We start from the raw sequence: 16,990 nt of genomic DNA on the forward strand, positions 1-16,990 counted from the left end.
CTAATTCCCCTGCTGTCACCAGAGCCAAAGGCTGCCAACCCCGGCAATAAGCCACATGCAAACAAGAAAGAGACAATTAACAATGAAACTACTTTCACCAATATCCTAAGCACCATTTAGGGAAACACGGTAAAAATTCTGGTTGTCTTGGTCATCAGAATTCATGCCCCGTGTACTTGAAATCATCAATCTCCTAAAGCAGAACACTTTATTTTTATTTATTTATTTTTTAGATATAGATGGACACAATACGTTTATTTTGTTTTTATATGGTGCTGAGGATTGAACCCTGTGCCTCAAGCATGTTAGGTGAGCACTCTACCACTGAGCCGTAAGCACACTAAAGGGATCATTAAAGTCAAAACCCCTGCCCCTTTATTTTTATTTTTATGATGCCTCACACGAATGTCACCCACACCATTGCAGCCAATACTGATAGAACACTTAATTCTGTGCCAGCCACTCTTATAACATGAGTGTTTTTCCTTCTAATCATTGGGAAAAAAAAGCTTTAAAATAAAAAAGAAACAATATAGGAAGAAAGTAACCTGTACTGTTATTCCCTCCTTCCCTCTTCCAGGGACTCAAAGTTCTCTGCACAAATACCACAGTCATACGGAACAAATTAACCTCTTCCCTTGCTTCCCATCTCCATTCCCACTCCTTTTTCTTTAATTTATATACGAAAAGCTGAGCATGCGATGACCCACAGACAGTCTGGGTGTGTAAGTGTAAAATCTGCCCTGTGTTAATGGAGGGCATAGGGCACCATCACCTCTGATTACAACCACCATGTCTTCACACACCAGCACACAGCTCTGTCCTGACCTCCTTCTGTGTGTACTCCACTCTCCCCTGGCACCAAGTGCAGTCCGTCCACATGCCTGCCACGCCTCACTCTCACAGAACCTCCTCTGCTTTTATAACCTTTCATAATACTTACCACTTTCTATCATTTTCTTATTATTTTATTATTTAATGTCCCCTTTACCACAAAAGTATATATTCCTCAGAGAGACAAATCTTTATTTTATGTGTATACAAACAGTGGCAAGCATGTGTTATGCGCTTAATGTTTGTAGGATGAATTTATACTCAGCCTCTCTTGATGTATCAGCTTCTACATAACCTCTGAATGTAGCCATATGTTAACTAAGCTAAAATAAAATTTAAGACTGTAACATTAAAAATGTTTTATACAGGATTAGGGATAGAGCTCAGAGACAGAGCATTTGTCTAGCTCGTACAAGGCTCTGGGTTGGTCCCATTATGGCCAAAGAAATCAAAAACTGTTGCCATTAAAGATACGTACAGTGATATATGCATGTAGTCCCAGCTACTAAGGACGCTAAGGCAGGAGGACCATTTGAGTCCAGGAGTTGGAGGCCAGCCTGGACACCAACACAGTAAGATATCAACTCAAAAAAAAAAAAAAAAAAAAACCTACTGTAAAACAAAATAATCTGTTAATACATGTAAACTCTGAATGGTGGGATTCTATGTAAACTCTGCATGGGGAACTCTATGCTTTTTATTATCTTCTTTATACTTATCTGTGTGCTTCAGAATTAAAAAAAAAAACTTTCTTTTTTTTTTAAGCTTAGAAGTATTATTGTTGTAGCATTACCATCAATTGCAGCCACTGTAGCAGCAATAGTTCGAACAATTTGTAATCAGAAGAATGTAAGGCCAACATTATAAAACTATTTTTCTCAGGGCTCCTAGTTAAGGCTTTTCATTTGCATGATAGGCATTCTATAAAATATATTATTAAAAATTGATTAACACTTTTGATACAATACTTTTAAAAGATCTGTTAACATTTTAAAAAAATTTTTTAGTTACAGATGGATACAACACCTTTATTTTATTTATTTGTTTTCATGTAGTGCTGAAGATTGAACCCAGTGCCTCACACATGCTAGGCAAGTGCTATACAGCTGAGCCATACCCCAGCCCATACATATATTTTTAAAAGATGATTTGGGCTCATTTCTTATTATTTTCTTAATAACAGATTTTATTTGATAGCCTTCTCTAAGTTTGAGTATCAATATCCTGATCAAACCAAAAATCTTCATGAATGGGTACTCTGTTTAATGTTAATCTTTTTCTCATGCTCTTCCTCCCTGCTCTGTTTTTATTTGCTCTCCTTATATCAAAAAAGACATTTGGCATTTGTTTTTTAGGGATTGGCTAGCTTCACTTAGCATAATCTGCTCTAATGCCATCCATTTCCCTGCAAATTCCATGATTTTGTCATTTTTTAGTGCTGAATACTCCATTGTGTATAAATGCCACATTTTTTAATCCATTCATCTACTGAAGGGCATCTAAGTTGGTTCCACAGTCTAGCTAAAAAAAAAAAAAAAAAAAAAAAAACTTTCTAAAATTTCATTTTACATAACATACACTAAACAAAAGACAAAATAAAATACACAGAAATCTTAACTCCATTGCACCTATTCAAATTTATAAATATGCACTGCTTTTACACAATATAGAAAACCATTTACTAAAATGAACACGTAACAAAGCTCTTAACTCCCAAGTCTATTCACAATTTAGAAAAGATGAAATTATTTCTTCTGAAGAGCAATACACAATCAAAAAAGAATGAAAAGGGGACAGATCTTGGGGAAAGAATAAACAAATCTAAGCCGAGGCTTTCTCTCTGTAAGCATTCAGCTACATCAAAATACCTTCACCCCACACTGCAGGCCCCATGGTTACCCTTATGACCATAAAGGCCACACAGGCAGCTACCTGGGGTCAAGGCATGTGCATCTGGTGGAACTACACCAACGAGAGGTGACAGCTGAAGTAACTGTGACATTCCCCACAACAAGGAGCACTCTGCTGAGGCCACAAGGAGCAACCAAATCAATACCAGAATCTCAGGTTTTACATCTCTCTCCTGGGACCTCTCCAGATATCAATTCTGTGCCACAAAGAGTTTGATCATGAGACAAACCATAAGCACACTAAAGGGATCATTAATATCAATAATTATTAAACTGTGACAGGATAGTGAAACGTAAAGATAAGAAGAAAAGTAGAGGGGGCAGGAGAGAGGGATTCCAGAAGGGCATGTGGAAACCTCTGGGAGTGATGGTCATGTCATCAGCTTAATAACTATAATGGTTTCATAGCTATGTAAATGTCAGAGATCATCAAGGTATATACTGCAAATATGCAAAGCTTATTGGGTGTCTATCACAATCAATATAGCTGTTCCTAATTTTTTTAAGAAAAAGAATTATTAAACTATGATTGAGGGCAATACCAAACAGGGCACACCTGGAAGAGAGGTCCTCCCTGAGGCTGGAAATAGTCCTGGAGCAAGTGTGTTTCAGCACACTAGATAAAAGAGACTATCCCTTAGTGGGCTGGATGGGAGCTGGTCCAAGGTTGCCAGGACTGCAGAACAACACTGCGGGGTGCAGGCAAGCTGAAGCTAGAGGCGAGGCATACAGAAGTGGTCAGGGAACTGTTGTGGGAGCAGGCCTGGAACATGCAGTGTTCCTGGCTATAGGTAAGCCAGGCTGGGGTGTGCACCCAGAGGTAGTTGAGGCGCTGCAGTCATGAGGCTCGGAATCCAAAGGGTTCACATCCAAAGGGCTATGGCAAAGCGGCCACCAGGACTGAGCTGTGAGGTTGTTGAGGGCCTGTGCATTCTGAGCACATGACTAAGACACAGCACCACCAAAGACTCCATCTGCCAAAAGACCAGGTAGAAGGAGCAAGAAAAAGCCAGACCCACCTTCCTCCTGTGGCATCTGATAAAGTTGAGCTTCATGTTCTTTGTGAAGAAGAAATGTTTAAAGTCTATCATCAAAGCGCAGGTAATGAAGGGTGAGTTTGGAGCAGAAAAGCAATGAATAACTGGCTCAACTGTCATTCCTACAGTTAGGTGAGCAGGCAGCCTCTGGCCTAACAACAGGGAAGAAGGGAAGGTGAGTCCACGGCCATTAGGGTGTCATCAAGGAGTAGCATCTGAAACAGCAACTGTGGTCTCCTGGTAGGGTCATTTAGTCTTAAATCACACAAAGTTCTGTTCTAGTCTAGGCTATTATCCATGCAGTTTTTAAAATAAAAATATCTTAAATCACACAACAATTGATTGTTAACCTGCTATTTTCTAGAAGCTGTCCAAAGTCCACAGCCCTTTCCTGCATTTCGAAGCTAACAATGACACACTGATTCCTTCCCACATCACATTTTCCCAAATCCTCTTCTGCCTCCCTCTTCCATTTTTAAGGACCCCTGTGATTATACTAGGACCACTGGTAATGCAGGATAATCACCCCTCCCCTCAAGGTACTAACTTAATCATCTTTGCGAAGTTCTCTCTGCCATAGGAGGTAACTATTCACAAGTTTCAGGTATTATGTGATAGGCATCTTTGGAAAGAATCACTATTCTGTCTACCATAGTCATTGTCCCCTTTCTCATAAAAATTTCTATTTATTTATATCATATGAAATCAAGGACTACTGTTTTAGTCAATGGGTTATCACCTACTCTAGGAATTGTTATTCTGATGCCCAGTGGTCTCCAAATTGGCCTGCAGAGGTGCATTCAAGCTGCCTTCTATATTCCCATCACTCTTGAACACTTTGTTTTCTGTCACAAGATTTTCCAGTCCCATCTTGTACATATCCTGCCCCAGACCTGAAAATCACCCAAGGAAAAAACTCTTTTGTTTGTAGGAACCTTCCAATAAAGTACTTGGGTTTATAGAGCAAAAGGCAACAATTTAGTAACTCCAGGAGACAGAAGTGAAGGGTGGGTCTTTATACTGTTTTGTACTGCTTTTGCTTTTCTGCAACTTTGTAGTTATCTTTTTAAAAACATTAATTATACAATGTTTTCAGAAGTTTAAAATAACATACTCAAGCCTTGCCTAAATATCAGTACTACAGGTGAATGAAAATGTAGCAGATACAAAATGCACTGTGGTTTCTCTCAGAATCTGACAAACTGAATTTAGCTTTTAAATTTAATTGCTAAGACTAAGGAGAACTGGAAAGGAAGAGGCAAACACTGATTACTCATTATTTTACATTCATGGACAGCCCACACATGTTCATCCTTGCATGCTGCAGCTCAGCCCTACCTCACTTTCAGCTCCCCTTCCCAGGTACCATCCAGCTAACCCATAACGGTCAGTTCACCAACACACTGGACATGTGACCCTGTGCAGGTGCCTTAATGGGCTGGCGATTTCCTGAAGTCTGACCCTTTCTCTCTGTCACTCACATCATTCACCGAAGCTCCACTTGCCCAGCCTAACCACAGCAGCATTTGTTTTTGCATATTGACACCATCTGTATCTCACTATATCATGATTTACACACTATTTTGCTTCAAGTTATGTCAAACATTTTCTCATTATTAAAATTCTTCACAAACAATGTGTTAAGAGCTACTTCACATTGCATTACATGGCTGAATCATGATTGTGTCAAACTAGTCCCTTATTAAGCAATATTAAATTGACTCCAACTAATACAGTTCCAAAAAGTTCTAGGATAAATATGAATCTCTTGGGCTGGGATTGTGGCTCAGTGGTAGAGCGCTCACCTAGCATGGGCGGGACCTGGGTTCGATCCTCAGCACCACATAAAAAAAAGGCATTGTGTTGTATCCATCTACACCTAAAAAAAATAAATATTTTTTTTAAAAATATGAATCTCTTTTCACATTTCTAATTATCTTCTTAGGAGAGATTCCAAGAGGTGAGATTGCTACAAAGTAATGTGAGGACTTTGATCTTGTCCAATTGCTTTCCAGAAGGAATATTCCCATTTAGACTTCCAGATAAATGTGCTGCTCATCCCATTATCCTTTTCTCATTCCTGTTATTGTTAGTAAAATTATAAATAAAGATAGCTAATATTTACTGACTGTCTACTACATTTTTGGCCAAGTACTTTAATATACACTATTTCTTTTACTCCTCACAATTTTATGAAGTAGGTTCCACTGTCCTTCCATAAAGATGGGAAACTAAGACCTACATCAGAAACATCTAGGACTTCAACAGTATCTGACATGTTAAGCTCAACTAGTATTTGCTCTTACTCTTAAATAACCTGCCTTACAATACTTACCTTTTACTTACATACTTACAGTGGAAACAGGATTCCAAAAACGACCTATATCATGAGATCCCATCCTTCCCAGGTCATCCAAGTATAATATAAATCTGCATTTTTTTAAATATTTTTTTAGTTGTAGTTGGAAACAATACCTTTATTTCACTTATTTATTCTTATGTGGTGCTGAAGATCGAACCCAGAGTCTCACAAGTACGAGGCGAGCGCTCTACCACTGAGCCACAACCCCAGCCCCTTTTTTTTTAATTTTTTAAAATATTTATAAATCTGCATTTCTTATTTATGAGGTTGAAATTGTTTGCTTGTCTATCAATAATGATATTTTAGGGTTAAACAGCTGAAAACTTATTTCAAGGAAAACTAAAAACAGTAAATTAATGTATATTAATGTTCATTTATATGTTCAAATCAGCTTCCATTCCAATTTTATCTTTTTTATTCATGGATCTCTGAACCAGACTGTGATAAAAATGGTTTATCCCTAAGGCTTTCGCCACAACATCAGAATTAAATCACAAAAAGTAAGAAGTTTTTAAATGAAGTACGTGCTAACACTTCCTCCAAGTTTAAGAAAACGGCAGGTCCCTCTTCTTTTATAATGGCCAAGCATATGGAACAAGATGCCAAAAATGAAACAGTGCAAGATCTAGAATCAATCACCTCCAGCCCTGTCCTAGAATCACCTCAAGCCTTCATCTAGGATTGCTTCCAGCCGTTCGATGACCCCCTTCCAGCCCTGGTCTAGGACCACCTCCAGCCCTGTTCTAGGATTCCCTCCAGCTCTGGTCTAGGATCCCCTCCAGCTCTGGTCTAGGATTCCCTCCAGCCCTGTTCTAGGATCACCACCACCACCACCACCACCCAGCCCTGTTCTGGGACTACCTCCAGCCCTGGTCTAGGATCCACCTCCAGCCCTGTTCTAGGACTACCTCCAGCCTTAGTCCAGGATCCACTTCCAGCCCTGTCTAGGATAATCTCCAGCCCTGTTCTAGGATCCCCTCCAACCCGGGTCTAGGATAATCTCCAGCCCTATTCTAGGACCAAATCCAGCCCTGGTCTAGGATCCCCTCCATCCCTGTTCTAGGACCCTCTCCAGCCCTGTCTAGGATCCATCTCCAGCCCTGTTCTAGGACCACCTCCAGCCCTGGTCTAGGATCACCTCCAGTCCTGGTCTAGAATCCACCTCCAGCCCTGGTCTAGAATCCACCTCCAGCCCTGGTCTAGAATCCACCTCCAGCCCTGGTCTAGAATCCACCTCCAGCCCTGGTCTAGAATCCACCTCCAGCCCTGGTCTAGAATCCACCTCCAGCCTTGTTCTGAAAGGATGTCCCACAACTCTTCACACTATATACTTCAAACAACCTAGTGATCCACTTTTCATTGTCTCAATACCTACGTGACCTTGTTTGCATAGTAAAAAAAAGTAGAAGACCACTACAAGCAATTAATATTATACACAAAATCACCTGTGCCCTTATACATCACTGACAAACAATTCAAACATTAAACTAATAAAAATTCCTCGTGTAACAGCATTCAAAAGAATAAACACAGGAATAAAGTTAACAAAAAGACTTGTACACAGAAAACTACAATACACAAAAACATGAAAAACTTAGTATTGTTAAGATAGCAGTAGTGCCCAAAACTATCTACCAATTCAATATATTGCCTATCAAAATTCCAATGATCTTTACTGCAGAAAGACAAAGGTCAATCCTCAAATTCATATGGAAATACAAAGGACTGTAAATAAACACAAACAATATTTAAAATAAAGAACACCGCCAGAGGACTCATGTTTCTGAATTTCAAAATTTCATTACTGCAAAGCTTCAATATTCAAAGTAGAATAGGACTGTTTAGACTATTTAGAACTGAGGGTCTAGAAATAAACTCAGATTATCTACGGACACCTGATTTTCAATAAAGGTGACAAGACCAGTGAAAGTCTCTTCAATAGTGGCACCAGGATAACTGGATATTCACATGCAAGAAATGAAGACACTGCCCTAACTCACACCACATGCAAAAATCAGCATAAAATGGATCAGGGACCAAACCTACAGACAAAAGAACACTCTTGGAATAAAACACAAGGGTAAATCTTCATGACCTTGGATTTAGGAAAGGATTCTTAGATATAACTCCAAAACCACAAGCAAAAAAGAAAGAAACAAACAAACAGAATAGACTTCATCAAAATTTAAAACTTCTGGGCTGGGGCTGGGGCTCAGCCACTAGTGCACTTGCCTGGCATGTGTGAGGCACTGGGTTCGGTTCTCAGTACCGCATATAAATAAAGAAAATAAAGGTCTATCAACAACTTTAAAAAAAATTAAATTTAAAACTTTTATGCACCAAGAGCCATTACTAAGACAGCAAAAAGGCAATTTACAAAATGAAATGAAAACCTTACATCACACATCTGTTCTAGTATCCAAAGTATATAAAACAATTATAACTCAAAAAGGACAAGCCATACAATGTTAACAAGAGGCAAAGAACTTGAATAGACTTTTCTCCAAAGAAAATGCACAAAAGGCCAACAAGTCCTTGAAAAGACAGACAACATGGTTAGTCCTCAGGGAAATGAAAATCAAAACCACAGAGAGGCCTCTTCAAGAATGCCACTAATAATAACCTTTAAAAAAACAGAAAGTAACAAGTGTTGGCAAAGATGTGGAGAAACTGGAACCCTCAGAAACTGCCAGTGAGAATATAAAGGGGTCTAGCCACCATGAAAGGCAGTGTGGCAGGTTCTCAAAACCTTGAGCAACACTACTAAAAACCCAGCGAACCTACTCTTGGTGGAGACCCAACAGAAGTGAAAAGAGGTACTGAAACAAATCCTTGTACACAGAGGCTCACAGCCACACCATTCACAACAGCCAGAGATGAAACAACCCCCGGTGTCCATCCCAACAGAAGGGAAAACAGACTGTGGTACCCAAACACAATGGAATAGTGCTTGGGTGATGGAAAGAACTGAGCGAGTTATGACCCTGAGACATGCCAGGGAGGACCCACGTGAGCTGAGACATGGGTGACCCTGAGACAAGCTGGTGAGTAAAAGAAACTAGGCATTAAAAATCATGTATCAGCCAGTGTGGTGGCACACACCTATAATCCCAGCAGCTCGGGAGGCTGAGATAGGAGGATTGAGAGTTCAAAGCCGGCCTCAGCAAAAACAAGGTGCTAAGCAACTCAGTGAGACCCTATCTCTAAATAAAATACAAAATAGGGCTGGGAATGTGGCTCAGTGGCCAAGTGCCCAAGTTTAACCCATGGTACCCATGTGTGTGTATATAGATAGATAGATAGATAAATAGATAGATAGATATAGATAGATAGACATATAATTTCCTCTTTACTAGATAGAGGAAAAAACAAGCCATAGTGTATATATATATACACCATGCATCATAGGCATCCATTTAAATGAACTGCCCAGGAAAAGGAAACTCACAGAAACACAAAGCAGATGGGTGGCTCTGGCTAAGGCATCAGAGAAAGAAGAGTAACTGCCTAACTGGTGACAGGCTCATTTTGGAGTGATAAAAATGTGTTGAAAGTACACAGAAGTGGTGCTTTAAAATGGTAAATTTATGTTACGTGAATTTCAATTCAAAAAAAATCCACACACACACACACACAAAAAAAAAAATCCACATTCATAATCATGTTGGACAAAAGTATAAATTACAAAGTTCTTCCTTTTGGAAGTCAAACATGTAAATCACAAGAAGAGTAATTAGAATATTCTTCAACATTTACTGAAGTGTTTTATATCTAAGCAAAGAAGTTCAGTCCCTATGCTGTGTCTCATGGCCTCATTCGGAAATACTCATGAACCAGTCCCTCAGTGGGATTATTTCAACCCCTCTACAAAGTTTAACTGGGCATCTTCACCATTAGAAACTGAACAAAATCAAACAGTCTTCAACAAAACTCTAACTCCTTAGAAATGACTCAAAACCAAATTCTCATATCTGAGCAGAAGTTCTCTTATATCAACAAGCAAAATACCATAAAAGTTCAGTTGTCTTTTTAGTTTACACTAATGTAACTAGAACACTTACATGTTTTAATGTCTGAATGTTTCATGAATATTGATACCCTAAAGCCACAAAATAACAATGTTCCTCAGTCTTTAGTTAAAAGATTGATTTGGGGGCTGGGGTTGTGGCTCAGTGGTAGAGCGCTTACCTAGCATGCACGAGGCCCTGGATTCGATCCTCAACACCACATAAAAATAAATAAACAAACAAAATAAAGGTATTGTATCTAACCAAAATTAATATTTAAAAAAAAGATTAATTTGCTCAAGAGAGTCAACCTTGTTGAAAGAACCAGCAATAACATAAATTTCTTCACAGATCACCTAAGTGATAGATAAATGCCTGATCTCATTACTCCCTGAATAAAACTCCTCAAGAGACTAAACAGCTTTCAGAATAGCTCAGGAGCTCACAATAAACTGGATCCTGTCTGCCCCTGGCCATACACTCCTCCAGTCCATTCTCCCCCAAACCCCAAGGACTCTCTCTTCTCCCAACTTCTCCTTCTGTGCCTTCTCTTTGCCACCACTAGGTAACAAAACTAATTTAAACCGTTCATCACTCCCACTGTTCCTTAAGCTCCATGAAGTTAGAGACTACACATTTTGATTCTGTCTACCTAGCACATAGCACAGTAACCAGAGGCAAGTGACTACTGTACTAAGTAAAGATGAAACCATGATCATAACTAATAAGATCCACTATTAAGGTCTAAAATACTATGGCTTGTTTTTTCCTCTACCTAGTAAAGAGGAAATTATATGTCTATTTATATCTATCTATATCTATCTATATATATATATATATATATATATATATATATATATATATATATATACACACACATACACACACACACACACATACACACACATATATACACACATATACATGTATACATAGATGGATAGATACACATATATAGATAGATGTGCACACACACACACTACATATATATATATAGTAGGCTGTAATCTAAAAACTACAGTCTTATAAACAAATAGAATCAAACATAACAAGTTTTGTGGGCACCTTTTAAACAACTAGTTCATTAACTAAAAGTATAAATTTAGCTTTACCCTTACTCAGCAGAAGGCCGTAACTGGCTCTATTTTATCCCTATTAGTAAAGCGAAACATTAATACAACATGCATTTCATAAGAAATCTTAAAAGCAGATTTTTTTAAAAACTGGAAAATTCCAATCACCTCATTTACAGATGAGGAAATGAACTGAGAGGTGAAGTTATTTGTGCAAAGTCACCCAGTTTATTAGTGGGCAAGATGGTTAACACCCAGATCCCCTACTGTTGATGCTTCTGGCTATGCTATTATAACTTTATTTCCATTCCAAGCTCAAAGACAAGCAAGTAAAGCAATCCATAGCACCTTCTCTCTGCCCCAACCCCTCAACCCAGTGAGTATGCAGGCTGGTGAGAACTGCTGCAGTTAGAGGCTCCTTCCAGACCCAGCCCCTGCCTGAGCATAGCCACCTCCCCTGTTAGAAACCTATAATGTGTACCTACATCTTCTGAGCACTAAAGGCTCTCTAAATTCAAAGGCTTTGCTATTCATCAGTTCAGGGGGACAAAGAGGAGATAACAAAAATAAACCAGGAGACAGCAGAACAATTCAATGTATTTATGCCTGGCAGTATACAAAATCAGCCCTTCCACTGGGAAGAAGGGCAAGGGGAGACGAGTATGAGTGAGGAAGATATGGCCCTTCCTTCACAGTGCTCTACAAGAGTAGTTTCAATCTGGTATCATACTCATCATCTGCTTGAAAAGTTTGATTTATAAATACACAATACAAGACAAATCTAACTATGAAGATGCACTGTATTCCTCCCACTAGAAGATAAATATCACTAGGGCAACAATTTTTGTCTCCTCAGTTCACTGATATACTCTAAGTGCCTAGAACAGTGCTTGACATGGAAGTACTTAATAAATATTTGCTGGATGAAAGAATGCTATAGAAAAACTCAAATATTAAGATCCAAGAACTGCTTCCAACTGTGGTGTCACACAACACAGAAACCTTTCCTTGTCCCCTTGTGCTCAAAACCATAACTTTTCATTTGCCAGCTATTAAGGCCTAACATGACAGAAAGCTAAAAATAATTCAGAGATGCATAGAATTTACTGCTTAATTTAACATCTCGCCCTATCCAACTTCACCAAACCCCAGAAAATCTGTCAAGAAAAGAAGCATACAGGCCCTTATACTAGCTGGTCCTGAGTCTGTTTTCAAGTATAAAAGGCCCTCCAGATGTTTTGCTTTCTTTCTTAGAACAGGCCCTAGGATTCTGTTTTTCCCCTTTCTTAATATAAAGATGATAGGGGTGCAGTGGGGCACACCTGTAATTCCAGAGACTCAGAGGCTGAGGCAGGAGGATCCAAGTTCCAGGACAGCCTTAGGAAATCAGCAAGGCCCTCAGCAACTTAGCGAGACCCTGTCTCAAAATAAAAAGGGCTGGGGATGTGGCTCAGTAGTTAAGCACCCCTGGGTTCAATCCCTGGTACCAAAAAGAAAATAGTGATGATAACAGTAACATCTCAATTACTCTCTACCATGTCACAGGCATTTTTCATTTATTAATCTAGTTTTCAAAACAACTTTCAAAATTGGTCATCATCATCATCGTTTTATAGAATGACTGGCACAAGGGTCTATTCACAGAATCTTTCTTCTTCCCAAAAGTAAATCTGGACATGTTAAAACGAGAACATTCAACATAGATTTATAAATGCCTGGCAGTATACAAAAATCACAGTACCTTTCCAAGTTTTTAGTGTGGGGGCTGGGGGTATAGCTCAGTGGTAGAGCACTCAGCCAGCTCAAGGCCCTGGGCTCCATCCTCAGCTCCGCAACATAAAAAAATAAAAAATTTCTTGGTGTGAGAATCACTAGCTTCCAATTTACTGTTTCTCTTGTGAAACAATAAGTGGGAGCTTTACAGTTTTACAGTTTCTCCTTCCCCAATACCTCCCCTCGTATTCCCCCAGGACACAAAACAAAATATGGTACAGGGGAAACAATGTGTGACCTCACTAAGTGAGGAACTGCAGCTCTGAGGAAATCCAGGCACACCAGTGACCCCAAGGGAATGGCTGCACCAGGGCATTGCCTCCCAGGGTCAGCACAGGGTTTCTTCCCTTCAATGAACAATCAGAGCTTCTAGTTTTCACCTTCCCTTTCCAAATGTCTGAACAACTCCTCAGCTCCAAAACAACATTCCCTGTCATTTTCTCTCCTCCCAAATGCCCTTCCACCAAAACCTGTTCTTCATCACGACAGCCTTATTTCTGTTATCAGCAGTACTATTTTTCCAAAAGTTTGTCTGAGGCCCATACTTGTGTCAGTTCCTAAGGTCACTGTCAAGTGTTTTTGAATCTTCTGCTCTTCATTACAATCATCACATTTTGCCTACACTGCTGTAACTAGACTCCATGGAATTCCTACCTACAAATTAAATATTTTAAAAAAATCACATACAAAATCTTCAGTCTGACACTTGAGGAACTCCAGGATCTGCATCCCTCTCTTGACCACCCAGGTCCCTAAACACACAATCATGGACTCTCCCTTCCAACCTCCACAGCTCTGCTGGGGCAGTGTCCTAGTGTGGAACTACAATTCTTCTCCCATCCTCTTCCAATCACCAGCCATCTTTCAAATGGCCACATCCTCAACAAAAGGAAAGGCTGAGGCATCTCATTTACTGAAGGCAGACTGTCTACTGCTTTACAAACTCTCCCACTTCCCAGACACTGGACCAGGAGTTACGGAAAATGGGTTTACCCAAAGTCATCTAAGTTAAAAACCTATAGCAGCCCAAAAGCATCCTGTATTTTTTAAATGAAATATGAGAGGGGCAGGCTTTAGATAGTCAGGATACCTAAGTTCAACTTCCAGCTCTTCCACCAACTACTTATATGAGCTCAGCAAGTTATGTATCTGAGATGCCTTAGTTTCCCCATATAAAAAAGAGATAATCCTAATATCGACCACAGTGAAGACTGTGAGAATTATGCTGAATAACACAAAGTACTAAGAAATGTACTTGGCCAAAAGCAAACAATCTTATTATTCTGTTGTTACTTATATGCTGACATATAAACTTTGACAATATCAGTCTTATGCTCTCATTGTTCGCAAATCAATGAAATGTAAAAACTTACATATGCTCAATAAATATCTGCACAATATATGATTTTTCACCCATGATTCACCACCATGCTTTTTTAAAAGGAATTCACTTTTCTACTAATTCTGTTTCCTCTTCTGAGAAACTAACAATGCTTACCAACTTTCTTCCCCTTTCTATGTCATGTGAAACTACCATATGCAATGCCATATGGCAGTAACATGTCAAAGAGTGCAAAACACTGTTCTTATTCAAACTCATTTTGTCTTCTGCTAAAAATTATTAATTCAGAGATCTTTAAGTGCCCAAAATCACACCTTTTATTTAAAAGCCAACCATTTTTAGGTACACCAACATGAAGTAACCATACTAAATATTTGACTAAGCCACTTCATTTTATAAAAATTTATGGCAGGAACCACAAAACATAAAATGCCTTGCTATCCAACTCAACTGAGATTTAAACCTCTCCCTTCAGTCTTAAGTTCTACCCTCACTTTACTAAAATCTGTGTCTGAAAAACTGATATGTTACTCTGGAATATAGAGTAGAAAACATCAAGGGAAGAGAGCTGAATGTTAGCATCAATTCAGGCCCCACTAAAATGCTGAGAGAAATAACAAGGACAAATAAGAACCTGACTTGAAGCTTTCAGAATTAAATTTCCCAAGCCAAAGTTTTACCCACCTGATTTACATTATACATGGAGACAAGACACCAAACTAGCTAACTTCAGAGAAAATGGTTTAAAATATATTTAAATATTATACACACACACACACACACACACAGGACAGTTGTTGTTCCTTACATAGAGAAATAAATGTACTTCTATCCAAAAAAAAAAAAAAAACTTAGAGGTGTAACTATGCAACAGACACATTTTATTTCATTTAATCCTCGCAACTCTTTCCTTGTTTATTGATGTCACAGAATTAGTAAGTGGTAGAGCTGTACCCTGCCTGACTCACAAATTGTAAATCCTTTATTATGAAATATTTGTTTTGCCATAATATGATAATATGCCTTATATTTACACCTTCATCTTGACACAAGCGTTTTTTAAAAAGTCTGAAACAAAAGCTTCATTAACTAATATTAACTCTTACTCCCTAAAATGTCCTCTGGCAGTTGGCAGTTTTTCTTTTTTTTTTTTTTAGTGCCCACATTAATGCACTAAGTTGACTCCAAAATCCATTAATAAATCCCTACTGACCAGAATTCAGCGCTGCACACTTAACTTCTGCTTAAGCTATCAAAATCCAGTTACATTACTTTGAAAAGGCGCTATCTCCTCAGCCCATTAAAACCTGTTCTTAAAACAGATAAGACCCTGAAAGCCCTTCCTTAAATTTTGAATCGACCTGCTTCTCTTTGGAGGCACACCACCTTACTCATTTGCACTGAATCAAAAAAAAAAAAAAAAAATGCGGATGTTCCTCTTGTAGAACAACACAGCACTGTTGAAATGGAATGCATTAGCTTCACTGTTCCTGCTACATCACTGACGAAAGGGACAGCCAGGCAGGTTTGGGGCAACCGTAGGATTTTAGCAGCTGCCCACGGTGCTGAAACTGAGGATGACACCATAGTTTTGGAAATGTACCACTGCTAGATGAGGACAAAATAGAGGAATCTACCAAAAGCAGCCAGAGAAAATGTCGCGTCTGCTCCCAAAGTTGCACGACTGCCTCTGCTACACCTCGTCCGGCTGCCCGTTGGGGGCAGAGCTCTCGCCTGAGCTGGTCAACTCAGCAGCGTCCTGGCGGCCGTGCAGCCTGGCTCCAACGGGGTCATGTCCGGCCCGCAGGCTGGGCACTTAAAGAAGGAACAGGGGGGTGAGTGAGAAAAGAAGGAAGTGACTGCCTTTTTTCTTTTTTAATTTTTTTTCCAAAGACGAAAGAGGCCTCGTAACTAAAGTCCGGAGATTTGCCAAGGACTTTGCGGCAAAGTGCTGGACCAGAGACGCTTCCGAGCACCGGCCAGGCTCTGCCGCCCCGAAAGGCCACCTGAAAACCCCGGCGGACGCCGACGCTTCGCACGCCGGCGGGGTGCGGCTCCGAGGGCGTGGCGCGGCTGCTCCGCTGCGGAGAGCCGGTGCCTCCGCAGCCGGCCGCGAGCGGCGGCGCAGACCCAGCCGCCGCCGCCGAGCCCGCGCAGGGCGCGACCCGCCAGGCCCTGGGGACAGCGCCGCGCGGCGCCCCGAGCTTCACGGTCTTACCTGGAAGTCGGGCCGCGGGACAGCTCGCGAGCCGCGTCGCTGAGGGAGAAGTCCTACCCAGACTTCATAACTGAACGCCGCCCGGCCCCTCAGCCCCGCGGCGGCGCGGGCACGGCATCGCCCGGCGAGGCGGAAGTCCCGCCCCGCGTGCCCCATTGGCCCGCGCCCGGGGACGTGGAGCCGCCATTGGGCAGTAGCGCTGCCTGTTGAGGCTCCTCCCCACCCTCGCGCCGCCGACTCGCGCTGCTAGTCCCGGCCGCGCTGGGAGGATGCCCAGTTCGCGAGTCTCGTTCTCCGCCGCGTGATCGCGGTCCCTGAAAGGGAAGGCAGGGGAGAGCAGGGTGCGGTGGCCTTCTGGGCAACCCGAGTGCAGCTGCAGAAGCCGCTCCTGACCGCGGGGTGCTGACCTGCAGGGGACCGGCCGCGGTGGGCGG

General features: G+C 40.7%; 1 protein-coding gene across 5 annotated transcripts in view; it reads right to left on the bottom strand.

Moving 5' to 3' along the window:
• Positions 1 to 16,720, bottom strand: part of RNF13 (ring finger protein 13) — a 121,317-nt gene extending 104,597 nt beyond the window's left edge. Inside the window, exons 1-2 of one of the 5 annotated variants that reach the window (XM_081301570.1) lie at positions 16,557 to 16,685; positions 15,976 to 16,153 (exon numbers count right to left, since the gene is read on the bottom strand). Coding sequence is in view for 2 of the 5 variants with exons in the window: in XM_081301572.1 (XP_081157698.1) it covers positions 16,557 to 16,712 (156 nt within the window). In the remaining 3 variants the exon portion in view is untranslated. Of the gene's footprint in view, positions 1 to 15,975; positions 16,154 to 16,556 lie in introns of all 5 variants that reach the window. The other 4 variants (XM_081301572.1, XM_081301568.1, XM_081301569.1 and 1 more) reach the window with 4 other exon arrangements.
• Between the last annotated feature and the right edge of the window lie 270 nt (positions 16,721 to 16,990).

This window comes from Spermophilus citellus (assembly GCF_964194105.1).
Source record: "Spermophilus citellus genome assembly, chromosome: 7".
Lineage (NCBI taxonomy): Eukaryota > Metazoa > Chordata > Mammalia > Rodentia > Sciuridae > Spermophilus > Spermophilus citellus.